The 18,649-nt window shown below is 40.4% G+C and overlaps 1 protein-coding gene across 2 annotated transcripts in view; it reads right to left on the bottom strand.

Annotated features, from left to right (window-relative positions):
- Positions 1-18,649, bottom strand: part of rab27b (RAB27B, member RAS oncogene family) — a 62,213-nt gene that overhangs the window by 9,480 nt on the left and 34,084 nt on the right. For both annotated transcript variants that reach the window (XM_084339712.1, XM_084339713.1), the window contains exons 2-3: positions 4,488-4,659; positions 624-712 (exon numbers count right to left, since the gene is read on the bottom strand). In XM_084339712.1, coding sequence (XP_084195838.1) covers positions 624-712; positions 4,488-4,640 — 242 coding nt within the window. In that variant the 5' untranslated portion in view covers positions 4,641-4,659. The remainder of the gene's footprint in view (positions 1-623; positions 713-4,487; positions 4,660-18,649) is intronic.

Genomic DNA, 18,649 nt, shown 5'->3' with positions numbered 1-18,649 from the left:
GCTGTTACTGAAAACTTCAAGCAAAATCCACCAAGTCACCATGTGGAACAGTAAACAGTATGGCCACCGTGCAATATGTGAAGTTTTAAAGCTAGAATGGAGAAATGTTCTAACACACTTTTTTGCACTTTTTAACCTCTGATCCTTCGTCTCAAAGTCTGTGGGTTCTTTAAACAGGTTCTCTGTTAGATGCCTCACATGAAGTCCGTGGTTAACACAAGCTAAAGAGCTTAAGAGGCAGTATGTACCCTGATAGTGAACTTCAAAGCTTCTATGTGCCCTCAAATGGCGGTTGCTAAATTGGAGACATTGAACGCCATCACGGCAAACACACAGACTCATCTACTCACTAAGGTAAACGTGACGTTAGCTTTGTTACTTCTGGTGATCACATTTGTGCAGCACTCTGTTGAGGAAACTTATTGACTTTGCATTTCTGGAGAAAACCTCAGGCTTTTTCCATTTATGACATACGCCCTGTCAGAGATTTCTTCCTGCAGCTTGGCAATTGGAGGATCGGCAGCTGAGTAAATTTCAGCTTTGTGTGCAGGGTTTTTGTTAAAGAGGACTCAGTGCAGATAAATGTGTGCAACCAGTTGTAAAACCAGTTGTCCTCAGCCCACCTCTCCTGTCCAGCTGTGTCCCAGAGCTGAAGGTGAACCTTGAAGGTTTTCCCTGCGGTCGTCCCATTGGGGCTGGATGCTGTGTACACCTGAGGAGAAAAGAAACACTTGTTAAGGTTTTTGGATTGTAAAACCCTTCCTCATTGTGTTATAAACAGCTGTGCAGTATTTTAGCATCGACTAAGTCTTCAAACTTTAAGATTTGTTAATGACACAAAACTTCCAGGATCATAGTCCATCATCTCACTGGTACCTGAAGCAACATGCCACCAACGCAGCCTCTTGTGATTTTCGAACACAGTCCTGTTGTCTGACTGAACGCCCTCTCTTCGGCTTTATTGGTATGACTATCTCAGCAGGTCTGACTAACAGACTAACAGTGATCTGGCCTCTGTAATGATGAACTCTGGTGTACTGCAGCTGGTTGTTTGCGTCCCTGCAGGAAGCCTCGAGCATCTTTCACACCTCTGACTCTCCCAGATGAGTCACTCACACTTTCTCCGACTCTCTTTTAAAGCTGCGTTCACGCCGATCATGATCAGGGCACTTAGTTTGAACGTTAATGTGTTTTGCAGGTGATGACTGACATCGAATTAGGCGGCAAATTGAGAGGGGAAGGTTTTCAGGCCTGGGACAGGGTGTGAGTAACAGATTAAGGTGTTTAAAAGCAATTTAAATGCCAAAACACTATCCTGGTGAGTGCTGGAATATTTATCTTATTTTCATTTATTACTTTTGATCCACTGTGGTTTGCCCTGTACCGGCCGCGCCAGAAGAGATACGCTCTCGTGCGGGGGTATCTTCAGTTTTTTAGTATAAAGACTGCATTTACATTACAAAGCAAACAACCAGGACTGTACATGTTCATGTTTGTGATGCAAGATGATGTTAAGCTTTATGATGGACTGCATTGTTTGCCATACAGTAGTTTGCCTGAATTGGCTCCCCGGCTGCGTCACCAGACCGGCTCCGCTGAGATTAAATGAGAGAGTTGAGCCCATTTGCTGCTTGAATCATATTCAGTAACGTCTTAAAATCAACTACAAGATCATTAAATATTTGGCTCCAATAAATGACCTGATTTGAAGTCATGTGACTTTTCTCTACAAATCCTGTTGCCATGGCTCAGACTGTAAACTACATGTCCACATTAAGGCTTCAGCTGCAGGCTCCATGAAGACCCTGAGGAGGAGCCTCTGACATCACTGAGCTACAGCTGTGATCACACGCGTGTCGGCTTCTGTTTGACTCTTGACTCTTGAAAATAGGGTGTGATCTTAACACACACACACACGCACACACACACGCACACACACACACACACACACACACACACACACACACACAGGAGGTGAGGAACAATAATCAATCCTATGAGTCATCCGGAGCAGAGGGATTAAGGCAGTTTTGTCAGTACAGTATATCAGACGTGGGAAGGCAGAATAGCACCTAGGTGACCAAACCAAGCCTCAGTCAGATAACACTGATTCAGATAACTGCATCTAACACTCTGATGTCTGGATCCATATATCCTAATGAGATTCCAGCAGTGGATGTAAATGTTTTCAGCAGGTCTTACTGACAGTTTAAGGTGGCACCCACAATCAATCCTTTGAGTGTGAAACCCCAGGTAACGATGGGTTTCATTTGGTCCTCTGTCACTACAACTTCCAGGAGAGAGCCAGAGACTGAGGAGGAAAGTCAGCAAACCTGACTAAAAATGAACACTAACATGAATATCATTTTTAAATATTACCAAATCTGGGAATGTTTGTGCCTGAGTCAGGTAGATAGATAATCATTGACAATTGCAGTTGTTTAACAATAAAGACAACACCCATGATCCCAGGCTACATGTGGCAGAAATTACAGACTGTGGATTGAAAGAAATAATCTGACAATAATTTGACATTGAGATGACAAGATCAACATTAACTCATATCTCACTAAGGAAGCTCCGGTTATGGCTTTTATTCACCTGTCTCCCTTCATCCCTCTATTCACCTGACCATGGGCATTTCATTTCATTTCCATCACACCTGATTCAAATGATCAGCTCGTCATCAAGCTCTGCTGAAGCCTGATAACGAGCCATTCATTTGAATCAGGTGTGTTGGAGCAGGGCTCTAAAAGATGCTGGGCAGGCTGCCCCAGGTACACTATCAAAACCCACTGGTGTGCATTATCAAAAGCTGCATCTTTTCAATACATTCAGTGTTCTTTGTGGTTGAGGGTGTTAGCTTCAGGTGAAAACAGCTAACGTGATAAGTAATTGCTGTGAGGCAGATTTACACTCAGCATTCGTCTCATCCAGTTCGAGCTTTCCACCAAGTTCATAAAATCCAACATGTGCTCCGAGTCGTGCGCTTTCAAACTACTCAGTGTGTTTTTTATTACTCACTGCTGATCTCTGCCTCTCTGAGCAATATAAAGCAACGTTAGCCCAGTGTTCATCCACACTTCAATGCAAGAGAGTAATGTAACTTTATACTTAATTGTCCAGCCGGTGCCAGAAATCAACAATCAACACAGGTTGCAATCTGCCAAATAATTCTCCCAAGAACTTTCCACACCTCTAGTAACTGCTGCTGTTGCCAAGATCCCACTTTCACAGTTCAACGTCAATGCACGTTGCTATTCCGAAAAACAGCAATTTCATCACATTTACTCCCTTGATGCCAGCAAAATTATTGAGGAAGAAAAATGCAAGAATATATATATTTCTCACAATATTATTTTATCATATTATCTTTTTGGACAAATTCTCTCAAATCTTTGCTTTTTTTCGTGTGTAATAATAGATGCTTTCATTTGTTCGGTAACCAGGCCAGAAAGGTTGGGAATCGATTGCTCCAACCTACAATTGTCCATGAAAGCATCACTGGTAGAGACAAAGAACTACAGGTGTTTCATGCCAGTTAGCTGGAAAAGCAAAGTTGAAACTCTGGTCAAAATGTCTGTGATCCTAAAATAACATACTGGAATATTTTCAGGCTAAATTGTGAAACACTACATGAACCTCAATATTTTGAAATATCCTCAAAAGCCCTTCATAAATTCTAGGACTGGGTGACAAAATCAAATATCATGATATTTTTTTCATGAAATACCTCGATTTCCATATTGCGCCAATACTGTAGGAATGACAGTTGGTACTTATATTAAAATATTAAATATTAAAATGACAAGACTTTTTTTTTTATCAATGATCAACAGCAATGTGAATATAAAGACTAAGTGGGTAAAGGCAAGAACAAGTAGACCTGTCTGGAAAATTACATCACTTTTACTGTAATGTAGCCAAAGACCACTTATATCACGATGAAATGATATCCAAAATCTAATACATTATATAGTCTCATATCACAATATAATATCAATATATTGTCAGGTCCTCATATGCAATATTTTAATTTCTTTGTCCATTTATTAACATCACAGCAATCATGATGCTAGAAACTCACTAGTTGACCTCGGCCATCTATTCACCGATCATATACTGTATGGCGGTTTACTGCTGGATGTGACCCAGGTTTGATCTCCCTGCACCAGTTAAAATAATGACTGTGACTCAGCTCAGCAGCTGCTGTGGGAGAAAAGCAGCAGAACGCCCAGACCTGACCTGACCCACCGTTTACTCTTTGATAAGTACAGACCAAAGAAAATGCCTGGGCAACTGACACTGTAACTATGGTAACCAAGCCTGCATCACCTCTGTGTAGGGTGAGTGTGTGGAAGTTGGCGTATCAGAAAAACTGACGTCTAGCTGAGATGGAGCTTCAGATGGATGAGATTTTAAAAGTAGAAAGATTGCAAACCTAGCAGAAACATGTCGCCAGCTTATGTGAAGGAATCAGAACTCACCACTCTCTTTTCCCTGAAGTCGATGCCGACTGTGGTGATGAACTTGGGGTTGAACTTGTTGTCTGTGTATCGGTACAGGAAGGTGGTCTTCCCCACGCCGGAGTCCCCCAGGGCAAGGAGCTTTATAAGGTAGTCATAATCCCCATCAGTCATAGTGATGACTGCAATAAACCTGTGGAAAACACAGAGAGACACGTTAGCATTTTGATACAGGGAGAAACTCCTAGCTGAAGTTCCCATAGGCATCCTCTATGTGTGTGCTAATAATAGCATGTGATATGAATAAAACACAAGGAAAGACTAAAAAAGAAAGAAGAGAAGGGAGTGTACACGCACATCCAATCCAAAAAGGGCAGGTGTTGAGCTGAAAATGTCAAAACATGAAACAAAAAACGGCTCGCACACTGCAGGGCTCCAACATCCACTACTTAATGCACCAAAGTAGTGACGTTGCAGGCAACGCTGCTCCTCACCAGACTTCAGTGTTGTTATGCTACCCACTGTTGAGTTATTGGACTGAGGTCAGAGGGTCGTCCTGACCAGAACATGACTTTCTGGGAAAATGTGTGTGGGAGCATTTACACAGCAGCACATCACAGACAGTGAAAGAACATGTGAATATGTAAAGATTGTGACACCCATAATTTTATAAAAATGTGGCCTTGAGTTGTTGACAGAGCAACATCGTCGCAGTTTATCACACCACCGAGGCACAAACGGCAATTACACAAGTCAAAGACGCTGAACTTTAACTAAAGATCTTTCAGCAAAATCAGAGAAGGTTACTTAGCAGCAGCATGCTCTTATTTTGGTAACCAGAGCACTAGTTACTGTATGTGGTATCTCTTAAGGAAAGGAATGTAGTTTTCATGGGAAATTCTTGAATCCAGTGTTCAAGTATCTAATGAGTTGTAGTCTGGGGTCTGTTTGCCTCCTGGCTAAAAGCGGTATATTTAGAGAGCGGATCATAAGACTCTAATTCACTCAGCTGAGGGGAAGCACGTACAGTATAACACTGTGCTTTATTACAGTGAGGGCAGTGATTAACAGAGAGCTCTGATCTCCTCACAATATCCTCCCTGTACCTGGTGGTGAGAATCAGAGTGAAGCCAGACTGAAGCAAAGATGACAGAATATTTAAGGAGCTCATCATATCATAATTAGATTTCTATAAACTACAGCTATTTCCTGTCATCTAGAATACAGAGAGCAGCTGTGGATGTTAGTGCAGTTACTACACACAAATGTTACATTCATTTTTACACTTTTTATTTTGATTTCTTTCTCCTACATACACTCTGAAGCAATGCCATGTTTAACTCACTGACGCTATGACATGTGGAAAGGAGGAGCCAACTGATGTCCTTTACCACCTGAGCTACGTGCAGCCAATGAGAACTGAAGTCAAATCAAAACATTCAGAATCACATCGAGAAATGACTAGCCTCGGAACACAGCCTTTAGTCAATAGCAGCCTGTGTCGTGTGTAATCACATGTGTAGATAAGGATAGTACGTGTTTGAAAAATGATTAATATCAATGCTGTATTTAATCTTACTGTTTTTAGTGGCCTTTAACAAGCACCATTTCCCATGAGCCCTACCATCACAAGTTAAACTTCGGCAGGTTTGTCTGTGGACAAGTCGTCACACTTGACAGTGAGACGACTGACAGACAGAGATAACATCAAGAGACAGAGGACTGAGACCGGACCGTGCAGACATTTTATCAGCAGATATTACAGCTTAAACGTTGGGAGGATGACATTATAATAAAGCACTATTATGATTGTGGAAGAACCCGGGTTTCAATGACACTGGTACCATGGTAAAACCTCATGGGAGCTGTAGTTATTTTGTATGCTAAAAAACTGTTGTCTGATTTAGTTCAACTTCTAACAGGATGGCTGGAGGCATGGTAGGTGTTAGAAATGTAGTATCAGCAAGTTAACGTCTAATAATTAGTTAAGTAGACGCAGTTGTTGACATCTACATCATGTTAGCATGCTAACATGCTGATGTAAAACAAAATGGCCGTACAGAGAACAACCTCTTTGATTAAAACAAAAACGCAGCCTTCTCTCCGGCACCACTGTCGGACATTTTCCCGCTAGTGGTGAAGATATAGAAACAGCAAAGTCATCCCTTCTTATTTTTATATAATCTACATATGTTGTGTAATCAGCAATGGTGAGCAACACACTTTTAATCAGCAGCTCTTTGGCAATTTCTCTAGATTTTTGCAAAATAGTGGAATCATGAAAAATAACACATGCCAGTGAACACAGTTTGTCAGCTTCGTGTCTTATTAGAACGTTAAAATGCACAGTAACACAAGGCAAACCTTTCAAATCAATGATTCTTACAAACGCAGTGCCACACAATGATAACACAACTTTGGAAACTAAAGAAAACATCTTCTCTATGTTTATGATAGATTAATAAAGTGAAACCTGTGGCTTTCTGTGTAAGAAAACACATCTAAAACAGCATGACTGGCTTTAGAAATGGTCCAGAGTAATACTCAGTAAAACAATGGTCTTTTAATAAGACCTATAAAAGAGGCTTTATAACTCAGTTATGTTTCCTTTATTTATGGGGACACTTTGGTACCACATGACAGGAAACTGATAGTTGTTATTTTTTCTCTCTCCTATTGCTCTCACACGTTCACCATCCATCAGTCGTGGCACTGATGAAGCCCCCTGGGGGTGCGAGGTTGTGGGGTGAGACAAGGGAGAGGAGCTCATTGATCTGTCGTCATTGGTGTAAAACTAGGAATGTATGTAATGGGTCAGTCGGTCATGATTCCCTGAGGCCAAAACAGTTAACGGCAGCTCGGTCAGCTGACAACAGAGAACAGCACCACTCACAGTCACCATGACAACGAACAGAACAGGACAAAATACAATAAAGCAGGGATTTATTTCAACATGTGCGTTCATTTTCTTGGTAGTGGTGGAAATGGATTTACAAATAAATAAACTGATTTTTATATGTTATTAATTTCATAATTATTGAAAAATACCAATTCCTCTATATATGATGTCCCTAAGTGATCATCTGTACTCATCATACTGCATGCACTCCAGAATTATAGTAATCAGTTCACTAAAATCAGTGATATATTCATGTAGTATCGAACCTGCTCTGGCTTTACCCCTGAACAAACATGGAAAACCGCCTATTTCGGCTGTGTTTCTACTAAGAAGTGCAGCAAAACAGTGGGAATAATATTAGATCCGGTGTTTCGGTCGACATAATGGTCGGACCGCCTTTAGCTCTGATTACAGCATAAGCTTATGCAATGTCACAACATTTATTTACATCCAGAGTTGCATTCATTTTTGGCCAAGATCTTGTATCGATGATGGGAGAGTCGGGCCGCTGCCCTCCAGCACATCCCAAAGATTCTCAGTGGGGTTCAGATCTGGACTCTGTGGTGGCCAATCCATGTGTGAAAATGATGTCTCATGCTCCCTGAACCACTCTTTCACAGTTTGAGCCTGATGAATCGTGACATTGTCATCTTGGAATATGCCCGTGCCATCAGCGAGGAAAAAAAACATTGATGGAAAAACCTGGTCATTCAGTATATTTAGGTAGTCAGCTGACCTCATTTTTGGAGCACTTAACATTGCTGAACCTGGACCTGACCAACTGAAGCACCCCCAGATCATAACACTGCCCCCACAGGCTTGTACGGTATGTACTAGTCATGACGGGTGCATCACTTCATCCGCCTCTCTTCTTACCCTGATGCGTCCATCACTCTATAACAGGGTAAATCTGGACTCATCAGACTATTCACTATCAAACATAGCCATGAGTTCTACGTGTGTTGGACAGTTGGACCCAATTTTAGTAGCTTCAGCTATCTCCTTAGTTGTTTTCTTTGCTTGATGCAGGCCAATTATTTGACCCTTCTGAAACAGAGTAACATCTTTTCCACGACCACAGGAAACGTCTTCAGACATGGTTGATTAAGAAATGAGAAGGTAATGTATTAGGGACAACTAGCTAAAACTAATGCAATCTAATTCAACAGCCCAGCAATGAATCCTTCTTTCATAATATGATAATATATATTTAATATTTATGATTATTTTGGAGGCTGTAGTTTGTGTGTGTTTCTTTTATTCAGCTCCCTCATTGATACAAATGTTTAGGATATATTCCGCTGCTGTTCCATTAGACTGCATTATATCTGGCAAGGTGTACTTAATAAAATGGCAACTGAGTGCATACCTAATAAACCATCTCAGTGTGTTGTGGAGGAAAGGTTTTCCCTGTTGTCTACTAAACCTTGCATCTCAATAACAAGCAAGAACAAAACCATAAAACACATAGAGACATTAAAAATGTATGAGCCATCAACCACAATAGGAGAGAGGGGAAACAAATAAAAAGAGAGGACAGAGGAGAGGACGGAGTCTGTAACAATCCAGTCCTGTTTCACAGAGAGAAGAGACGACTTGAGAGTTGTACAAGGACACATCATCAGTGTCACTATCAGAATGTCAATCAGGAAGTTGTGTTTTGCTCTTCCCCCTCTGCTATCCTTCACGTCTGTGAGATAAAAACATGTCACTACTTTCAGTGAGACTGTCACAGTCCGTGGCTTCATTAACTAATAAGAGATGTCCAAGATGTGACCACACTGAGACATACAGTACTGCTGCACATTCACCGTGCAAAGCAGACCTTTTTCCTTCATTTCTCTTTTTTATTGTTCATAAAACATTACACATTACTTCTGTGCCACACTCTATCACTTAAGTAAGACCTTAAAGGTACCACATGTAATTGAGTATTTGCACAGGTGGTTTTGCAACTTTTAAGTAAAGAATCTGTCAATGTATTCTATTACAGATAGATACTGTAGATGGATACAGAAGGTATTAAACTCTACTTTCATACTAAAAGTATGTTCAGGATGTTCCTCCATATCTATATCTTTATGATGTCACCCACTGACCTCGGAGATTCAGAACAGTGACACGTCAAATTAAACTTCCTGTTCTGGTAAAGCTGCTCATCTCAGCTCTCACGTGTTTTCTGAAGCAAGTACAAGCATGAAGATCAAGTTGCTATAGCCAAGCAGCTCCAACACAGTTGACATGGACACAGCAGCACTTGAGCTACATGTTAACATGTTCAAAATGACAATGCTAACATGCTGAAGTTAAGTGGGTATATGGAACGGTAAATGGACTTGCATTTCTATAGCACTATTCCAGTCTACAGACCACTCAAAGCGCTTTACAACACTTGTCACATTCATACACTGATGGCAGAGGCTGCCAACAACCGGGTGTTCTCTGCCAGAGGAACCACCAGATCTGACAAAAAAAGAACTACACAAAAAAGCTATGGTGATGTAACATGGAGACTGCAGGAGCTGGAATGGGCCAGCTTTAAAATGTCCTCTTAAGAAAACAGTGACATTAGTCGTTTGATAAAATTCTACAATGTGTCTGACTTTGACACCTGAAGTTGCTCTTCAAGTCAACCAATAGTCAACATTTGTTTTTATTGGACCGTAACAACCATCTTTCTCTTACCTTACCAAATTAGTGGGGGGTTTTGGACCAAACCTTCAAGAGTAGGTCTACCATCACCTTCACCGAGACCCTTCCTTCCATAAAGAAGGCTGCTGTTAGTGTTTTTGGGTAAAGTTCCATTTTAACCATTGAGTCAAGTCAAATTCAGGTCAATGACTCTTTTTTTAACAGTCATTTGTAACAGTAAGGGGTCACTTTGAAAAGCACAGATCCACAACATACAATATTTGGTGGAGGACATGATGGTATTTGTTGAGTGATAGTCTGACTCACCAGATGTAGACAGTGGTGATACAGTAAGCTGGCCATTGGCCGACTACTTCAGCCGGCATTCTCCCTTCAACTATTTGCGTGGTACTCTGTTTTGAATCCCCTTTACTACAGGAAACACAGTGTTTCTACACTGTGGAAAATGGCGAGTTATCTTAACAGTAACCTGGTTGCTAACGGTATGAACCTAAACAAGGTAGCAGCTGATACCTTTTCTTTTGCTGGGATTCTGCTATTTCAGTTTCCGAGGTACTAAAAAGTCACCTTTGCTGCAAGGTGATTAGTTTCAAGACATACAAACAAGCTAGAGTATCTGTCCCGATACCTGAAAGGTGATGGGTGCAGCCAAACTGTCCTCCAGTGCTGACACAGCGCTATGCAAGACTAGTCAAGTGAAGACATAACACTGTTTATGAAAGGCTCCTTAGTCTTCTCTCGTACAGAAATATAATTGTATTTTCTTTGATCTTGTAAACCATTTTGTCACTCTCCATGACAGCACTTCAGGAACATAATGGATGCACAACACAGCCTGATAATGCAGAACACATCCATATTGTGTGCTTTGTGTTGTATTGTGCTCTTACAATCAACAGGTTAAATCCTGCACTGAACTACTGCATAAATCATTTCACACTAGAGAAATCTACACCCCCATAGAGAAGCATAAATCCTCCTGTCAGACCCTGAGTGTAATTTCCACCACTCATTGCTGCGCTGCTCTAAACACACATAGATTTATTACACACCGTGAATTCAATCTGAACTGAGAAAAAAGAAGTGCATATTGTGTGGAGTCCTACAGCATGTTGGTAGCAATGATGTACAAATATGAGTCCATTATGAGATGAGAATTCAAGCATACAGACCTCAGCAAGCTGGCTTCAATGCATAGAGGTCCTGATGATTGGTGGTAAACACCTTTCAAAATCAATACAGCCATTTCTTGGCCACCTCCCTCCATACATAAACTCAGCCTGGGTGTTATCTCTGACTGAGGCTTGATCCAACATGTAAAAACCGTCACGCTTTCATCAAATGAGGAATATCTCCAAATTAATTCATTTATATCATTCAGTGACACAGAGAGCTTTGCATGCTTTCATATCTTTGCACCCTGGTATTTGATTACTCATTTCAAAGGGGAGCTCCTTGGATTTTACAGATGAAGGTCAGTTTGCTCATCATGAGTAATAGCACTGACCAGAACAAACTGTTTTTCACATATCACACAAGTTTTGGCTTCATTGCAATGGCTGCCAATCTCTTTAAGAACTCAATATAGTAGTACAGAAAATGATTCTATTGTGAATTGCAATGCCAGGCCTTGTATTGAGTACTGGAGTATTTAATCAAACTTCTAATCATTTGTGAGATCATCAATTTGGATCTTTTAACTGTCATTGATCAACACTATTTTGGGTCTACCGCTATGCTAGAAGCTAGTCACATTTTTGTAATGTAATGGCTTAACAACTCGGGCAAAAGATCGGAACAAACGCACACAGGAGAAGTGATCATTTCTAACAGATTTGACGTAGCGAAAGGGTCTATTCTAACCCAAACCATCTTTTCCTAAACCTAACGGAGTATTTCCAGTGCCTAAAGGTTACCAACTGCCACAGAAAACTGAAAAAGCTAAAATAATAAGTACAAGACCCATTCAGCATCAACAGCTTACTCTGAGTCCAGACTTTGAATCTTTCGGCTCAGTTGCAATGATGGTCCTGGGGCAACATTAACTGAATCCAGGACCAGCACAGTGATATCAGATTAACCATACTTAGGCACAGCATTACTTTGAGTTAAACACTTTCATCACAATTGCAATGCTAACATGCTGATGCTAACAAGGTATGATGTTCACCATGTTCATCAGCTTAGTTTGGAGTGCTAACATTTGCTAATTGGCACTAAATACAAAGTAAAAATTAGATTAATTGATTTTATCAAATACCTGCAAAACTCACAACCAACCAACCGATCAACCATCATTACTATCAGCCCTGGAACAGCCCTCCATATAGCATCAGGTCATCTACCACTGACCTTTTAGATCTCATCTTACTTTTCTGACTTTGCTAATTTCTGTATTTATCTGTTTTATTTATTTCATTGTGAGTTGACATCTTTACTATACAATACAATCGTTTTCTGCTGCGTTCATATTGCTTGTCCTGTCAGTCATCTTACAGTGCTTCTTGCATAAAAAGTACTTAATGAATAAGCTATTATTATAATTATTATGAATTAAAAATAGTTTGATTTGATGAGAGGTTCTCACCTCTTAATAATTCAGGCTGGAATAAAGAGCGGAAGCAGGACAGAGGAGGAATAATGTGAATGTGTTTTTTAATATACAGTAATTTTAGATATTACTGTTCTAGGGGGAGAAAGACAGAAACAACAGTCTGTACCCTGCTAGCCTTTGTTCCTATTATCGAAAAATTAAGGCTTTTATATGATGAAAGAAGAGGGTGTTGTGTCTCTGGGGTTCATTAGATCGTTATACATAATGCAACTTTGATCCTTTAATTAAATCAATAAATAATTCATGGCAGTTTAATACATTTTCACCCAAATCTAAGTAAGATTTCCAAATTTGATTTATCCTGATAGGACCAGATGGCTCTAAGCAACAAAAAAAACATTTCTGTTAGAGTTTACAGCTGCACATGTTAGTTTCCACATCTTAAATGACAGGAGACAAACATGTTGGAGGATTTTAAGGCGATTCCATCAAAAAGACATCAGTAATCTGTCTATTGGCTGAGTTCTTGAATCTAAAATCACTATTTTGGACAGAGAAACATCCCAGAAACTGCTCAGGATGGATGGAAGATTTCCATTCCACTACTGAAAGCAGCAGGGAAGTAAGGGCAGCTTGGCCTTTGCTGTGTTAATTATTGATCAACAGCTACAGGATTCATCCGTCTCTTCCCACAGAAAATTAAAGTAGTAAAATATTTTACCACTCATATCACAAAGGCTATGCATTATGTCCTTTAAGTGTAATAAATAAGAAGAAAAAGAAAGAGAAAACTGTTTTAAAGGATTATATGATGCATGATGACTAATAGTGGGCATTTGAATGCAACTCTGATGACCCGGTTTCAATCCTCATGAAGTTTACATTTAGAGAATTTTCATTTGAGAAAGTTTTTTAAACTGTGACTGCAGCTGTGACTATCTAAACCTAAGCATTAATCTACATTTTTCAAGTTCTGAACAAGTTAAAAATTGATGTTTGTGTTAAGCACATAGAATTGTATAGTTTACGTAAGCACTGTGGACGACTTTGAGCAGACACACTATCAGGAATACAACACAAGAAGAGCTAAGAAGAAAAGCTCTTGAAAAATACCATCGCAATATGACGTATCTCCTCAGTCTGAGCGATGCAAGGAAGTGACGTGAGTGAAAGTACAGAGACACCTGCGCTTCCTCGCTCTAAGCTCCTGGTGGTGCATTTAAGGGATTAGATCCCCTCCACGATGGCGGAGGGGGTAGATTTCCAGGTCACAGGAGGACGCAAGGAAGCATAATTTAGCATAATGAAAGGCGCCCACTGCCTTCTTCTGTGGCTGCTTCACGCCCACTCTGAGGTTTGCCTGTTGCCTGTGTGAAAAAGTTTAATGTGAGGCAGCAGCAGTAGGAAGCAGCTCCGATATGGACAGCACATCACGAGGATGAAGGCTTCCATCAATGAGATAAAATGAGAAAACAGTAACAAGCACATGCATGAATCATTATCCTGAGTTCCTTGTGCATGTTAAGCCAATCTGAATCACAAACTGGAGTGATGGATTCCACCACTCACACTTAGAAATACTGTATGTAGAAGTGTTTGCAATCTGTAAATAAAATGAATGTCCATTGCAGAAAAAAATGAGGTTTAAAATAATGAACATCTGAAGGTTTACAAGGGACAGTGTGCACATAGCGTCAGTAGCAAAGCACTGGCAGTGCACTTGGGAGTGCAGGTTTGAAGCGCTTGTGTGGTGAGAGAAAAAATACGCAGCACGCTGGTTCTGATTGACATTAGCTAATGCTATGGTAACAGAGGGCTGAGTGCACAGCTGACAACAAGCTTACAACAAGGTGATAAAAGCACAACACTCACCAGCAACATTCTGTGTACGGACGATCTGCTTCAAAACAAGCTTCCCCTCTATTTTCTTGGTTACCAGGGTGACACATGACAGGCATTTGAACAAAATCTTGCCAGAATAAAAAAGTATGAAATTGAAAAAAATATATAATGGCGTAAAAAAGAAACTTTTGTTTGGTGTGTGTGTGTGTGTGTGTGTGTGTGTGTGTGTGTGTGTTTGTGTGTTGTTTAGGGAATTTCAACAGAAATGTCATTACACAATTTTGTGTAGCATAATGACAACTAAATTAATCTTGAATCTTGAAGCCAGATGTCAGCGCTTGACAGATGCACAGGGATCTACTGTAGACACATTACGTTCAGTAACAAATGACCATTATTCATATTTATTTCAGATAGATCCTCCTACCAAACTGTCGTTTCCCAATAATCTGTTATATATAAAAGGTCAGCAGACGTTTGTCACAGAAATTTGTTTGACTGCTGTGGCCTCTGAATCATCTTAAACAGATCAGACGTCTGATTTGTTTTCCATCCCTTCTGCGGACTTTGCTGAGGGCCTTTGTTGTTAAACCAATCTATTCTCCAGAGACAACGGTCAATAACCGCTAACATGGATGAAGATTGACCCTTGATTATCCAATTTGTCCAGCCTTCCTCCGGGTTTTCCCCTCAGATTGGCCAAAACCTTTTAGCATTTCAGACCCACTTAGCAAAACAGTGAGGCACATCTGAGACGACACAGCTGAGCGATCAATGGAGTGAATCTAAACAGCAGCTGGTTGGCCTGCAGTGTACAGCTGCTCTCCACAACAATTGCAATTACTACCATTACTTCCTTCTATTCTTATAGCTACATGACAGTAAAGCTTCATCCACACCACACTGCATTCTGTCCTGTGAGACCCACCAGGGCTTCCTCTATCCTTTCCTAATCCCACAGCATGAGCTGGGCTAACATCTTTACAGACAGCACACACAGCTGGATCTGAAAGGTCAGCATGGATATAGGAATACTGGGTGGCAGAGGAGGAGGGATGAGGAGATCAAGGCAAAGAACAGGTCAGTGCTGCAGGTTTAGAGAAAGCACAAACGGTGGCAGGATTGGTAGCTTGAGTCAGGAGTTCTGAAGTTCATTTGGACATTGTAAAAACCACACACCAGTCAGCCATCTAATGAGAAGTGTTGAATGACTGGCCCGTCTTTCAATCCAACCAACACCTGGGTCCAAAGCACTTTCCCAAAACTACCATCCAGATTGATTTTTGATCTCCAGAAGCTGAATCCTAATGACGTGATCAAATGATCTCTCAATCCATCTCACTAGGCTTCAAGCTATGCACTTGTGGTGAAACCACAGCGGTTTGTAACAATATGCATCCTTCCTGAGGAACCACTGGCAGTTATGGGAGTGGTTTAGATATGACAACCATCAAGAGAAGCCACTGTTCGTTTGAAGACAGCAATGGTGGCTCCTAAAGAGGTTAGTGTATATTTTGAAAGTGCCTGCCTTTATCCAAACAGTTTTCCATGGACGACTTCCAAGATGGTTCATGTGTGAAGGTGGTAGTGTTTGATGATTGGTCTGTCTTTTCATCCACCCAACACTTGAGTCCAAAGCATCCCATCTCAAACTGTCCAGATTGACTTGATTTCTCGTGACTATTCTTGGTCTCCAGAGAATCCATCCTAATGATTTAAAGACCCCCTGACCTTTCCTCTAGCACCATCATCAGTCCAAGACTGCAGCCATGCTAGCGACACACTGTACTAAGGCACAGCAGTGGTTTGAGCTAAATGCCAAATAATAAAGTGTCTTATTTTTTTATCTCATCTCTAAACAGCTACACATATCAGTGACTGAACAGATTGTGTTTATAGTACTGCAGTAAAAACCTGTGACATTTCCATCCAAACCAATATGTTCTGTGTTCTCTGTCTGTGCTACTTTAACACAGAAGTGATCCATCTCACAACATATGAAAATAAATTCAATTCATGAATCCATTGCCATTTTTTCACAGTCTGGTACTTACACTACAGGAAGTGATGGTTTTCAAATTCCAAATGCAAAGCTCTTCCTGTCTCAATAGAAATGAACAAACCCTTTCAAGTGTAGGGTGTAAATTCTACTAAATCCAGCCACATGAAGTCTGTTCAAAAAGTCAGAACAGAACAGACCAGCTAACACTAACACACTGCTGATGTGGTGAGACACCACTGAGCATTGTGCTGCAACCTGAAGGTCTCATGATTCCAATAAATGTTTTTTAGTTTAACCCACTTACATTTTAAAGCTGCACACAACAAACTGCTGAAAAACAACCAAGCAAGTGTGGGATAGCTGGAATGCGGAGGTTTAGGTGGAGAGCTTCTTCCCTCAGTTGATTCTATTAGTCTTCAGCAAACGTCAAGGCGCACTATAGGTACTATACCAGTATAATATACTATACTATACTACTTACTGAACAGAGAGAGAGAGAGAGAGAGAGAGAGAGAGAGAGAGAGAGAGAGAGAGACACCAATTATAAGAACCGATATTCAACATTTTTGAGTTTTACTCCCATCAGTTCCGGGTCAGAGTAGAATCTGAAGTGACCTGACATGAGCAGCTGACCAGAAAAAAAACCAACCACTCGGGTGTTCTTGGTGTAGTTGTTGTTGTAGAAATTGAAATCCTATGTATAACTAATAACATTTTAGCCTGTTAATGATAGCACAGGTGTAATTAATGACCCCAGTGAAAGTATATCCAATACCATTAATGACAGCAGATGGAATTACAGGTGTTATTGCTAACTTATATCACAGCAGAGGTGTAACTAATAACAACGGGCTGTGCCAGTAAGTTAACAGTGAGCCAGTATGGACAATCCAACGGGCCTGAACTGACACAGCGTAGCAGAGTGCAGTCCTCATTAACATTATTAGTTACACTGACGAATGTGACAACATATAAAGACTTCTGTGAGAAACGGTGGACATCTATTCTATTCTACTTTACTCAGCTCCTTTATGCCAACCTCCACTCTTCTCAGTTCTGCTCTACACAGCACATTTCTACCCTACTTTACTCCAATTAGACTTTTCTCTCCTGTATTCTCCTAAGCTCCTCTCTGTTTTTCCTTGAATCTACTTTGTTTCATTGCTTATTGAGATGAAGGACATGTGATCAGTCAGCTGACTGAGATTGTGGTCGCCTCAGGACAGTAAAACACACAGCATCATGAGCAGCTGGAGGGCCCGCCCTGGTCCCTGGTGTATCCTGCTTCTTAAAGCTAAATTATTTGGCAATTTGTTTATCATTAAACTGGATATATTCTTACAATACTTATGGGACTAGGTGTTCTTTGACTTTCTCATTTTATTACATTGTCTTTAATTGTTGTCATGTGTTAACACTGTTTTTTGTTTTGTTTTGTCACACAAGTTAACAACTGATGTCTGTATATAAAAAAAGCAATCAGTGTGCTAATAAAACTAATAATCACTATAATTCCAGTTTGATGCTTCTCAATCTAATTGAGTCTTTCCTTGTGTGACTTTTTCTGAACCCAATTTAGGTTCCAAGGTTCTCATGATCCCTGCTGTCAGAGTTTCCACGTCAACTTTTAGTAATGTCTTTTATGTTCAAGAGATCATGGTGCTCAATGAGGGCTGTTACATGGAAACTAATTATATAATTCAAAACAATTTATTCTGCTGGTTTTGATGGAGCGTAATTTTCCACATGCAGTCCCACATCGACTCCATGTCCAGGGAAACTGATCTAATTTCTCCACAGGAGCAATAATTCTTAATTCTGTTGACAGTTTCTATTTTAAATCTCCAAACAGATTAATTCTGTTAAAAAACAAAAAAAAGAAAGAAAGAAAAGAAAGAGCTTATTTCCTTCAGATGATTTAATTTGACAAAGCACAACATTATAAAGCTATATGATATTTACATTGAGTGGAATACTCAAATCCAAGACTATGGATCGAAAATTTAAAACAAAGCTGAGTGTTCAGCATGAAATCTGGCAGAGTTTATGAGGATTAAACTACTATTCTGTTTAGTAACAGTCACTTTCTTTACTTCCAGTTACTGCCTGGGGACCCCTGTGACACCTCTCAAAGTAACTGGTTCATCAAATCACCAATTTGGCCTTGGCCCTGAAGGCAAGTCTTACAACCCTGGTTGGTTCAGAAGTGCACGACTGAGTGAGTGAGTGAGTGA

The sequence above is a fragment of the Pagrus pagrus genome (assembly GCF_965226575.1).
Source record: "Pagrus pagrus genome assembly, chromosome: 19".
Lineage (NCBI taxonomy): Eukaryota > Metazoa > Chordata > Actinopteri > Spariformes > Sparidae > Pagrus > Pagrus pagrus.
This window is presented reverse-complemented; position numbering and strand designations above follow the sequence as displayed.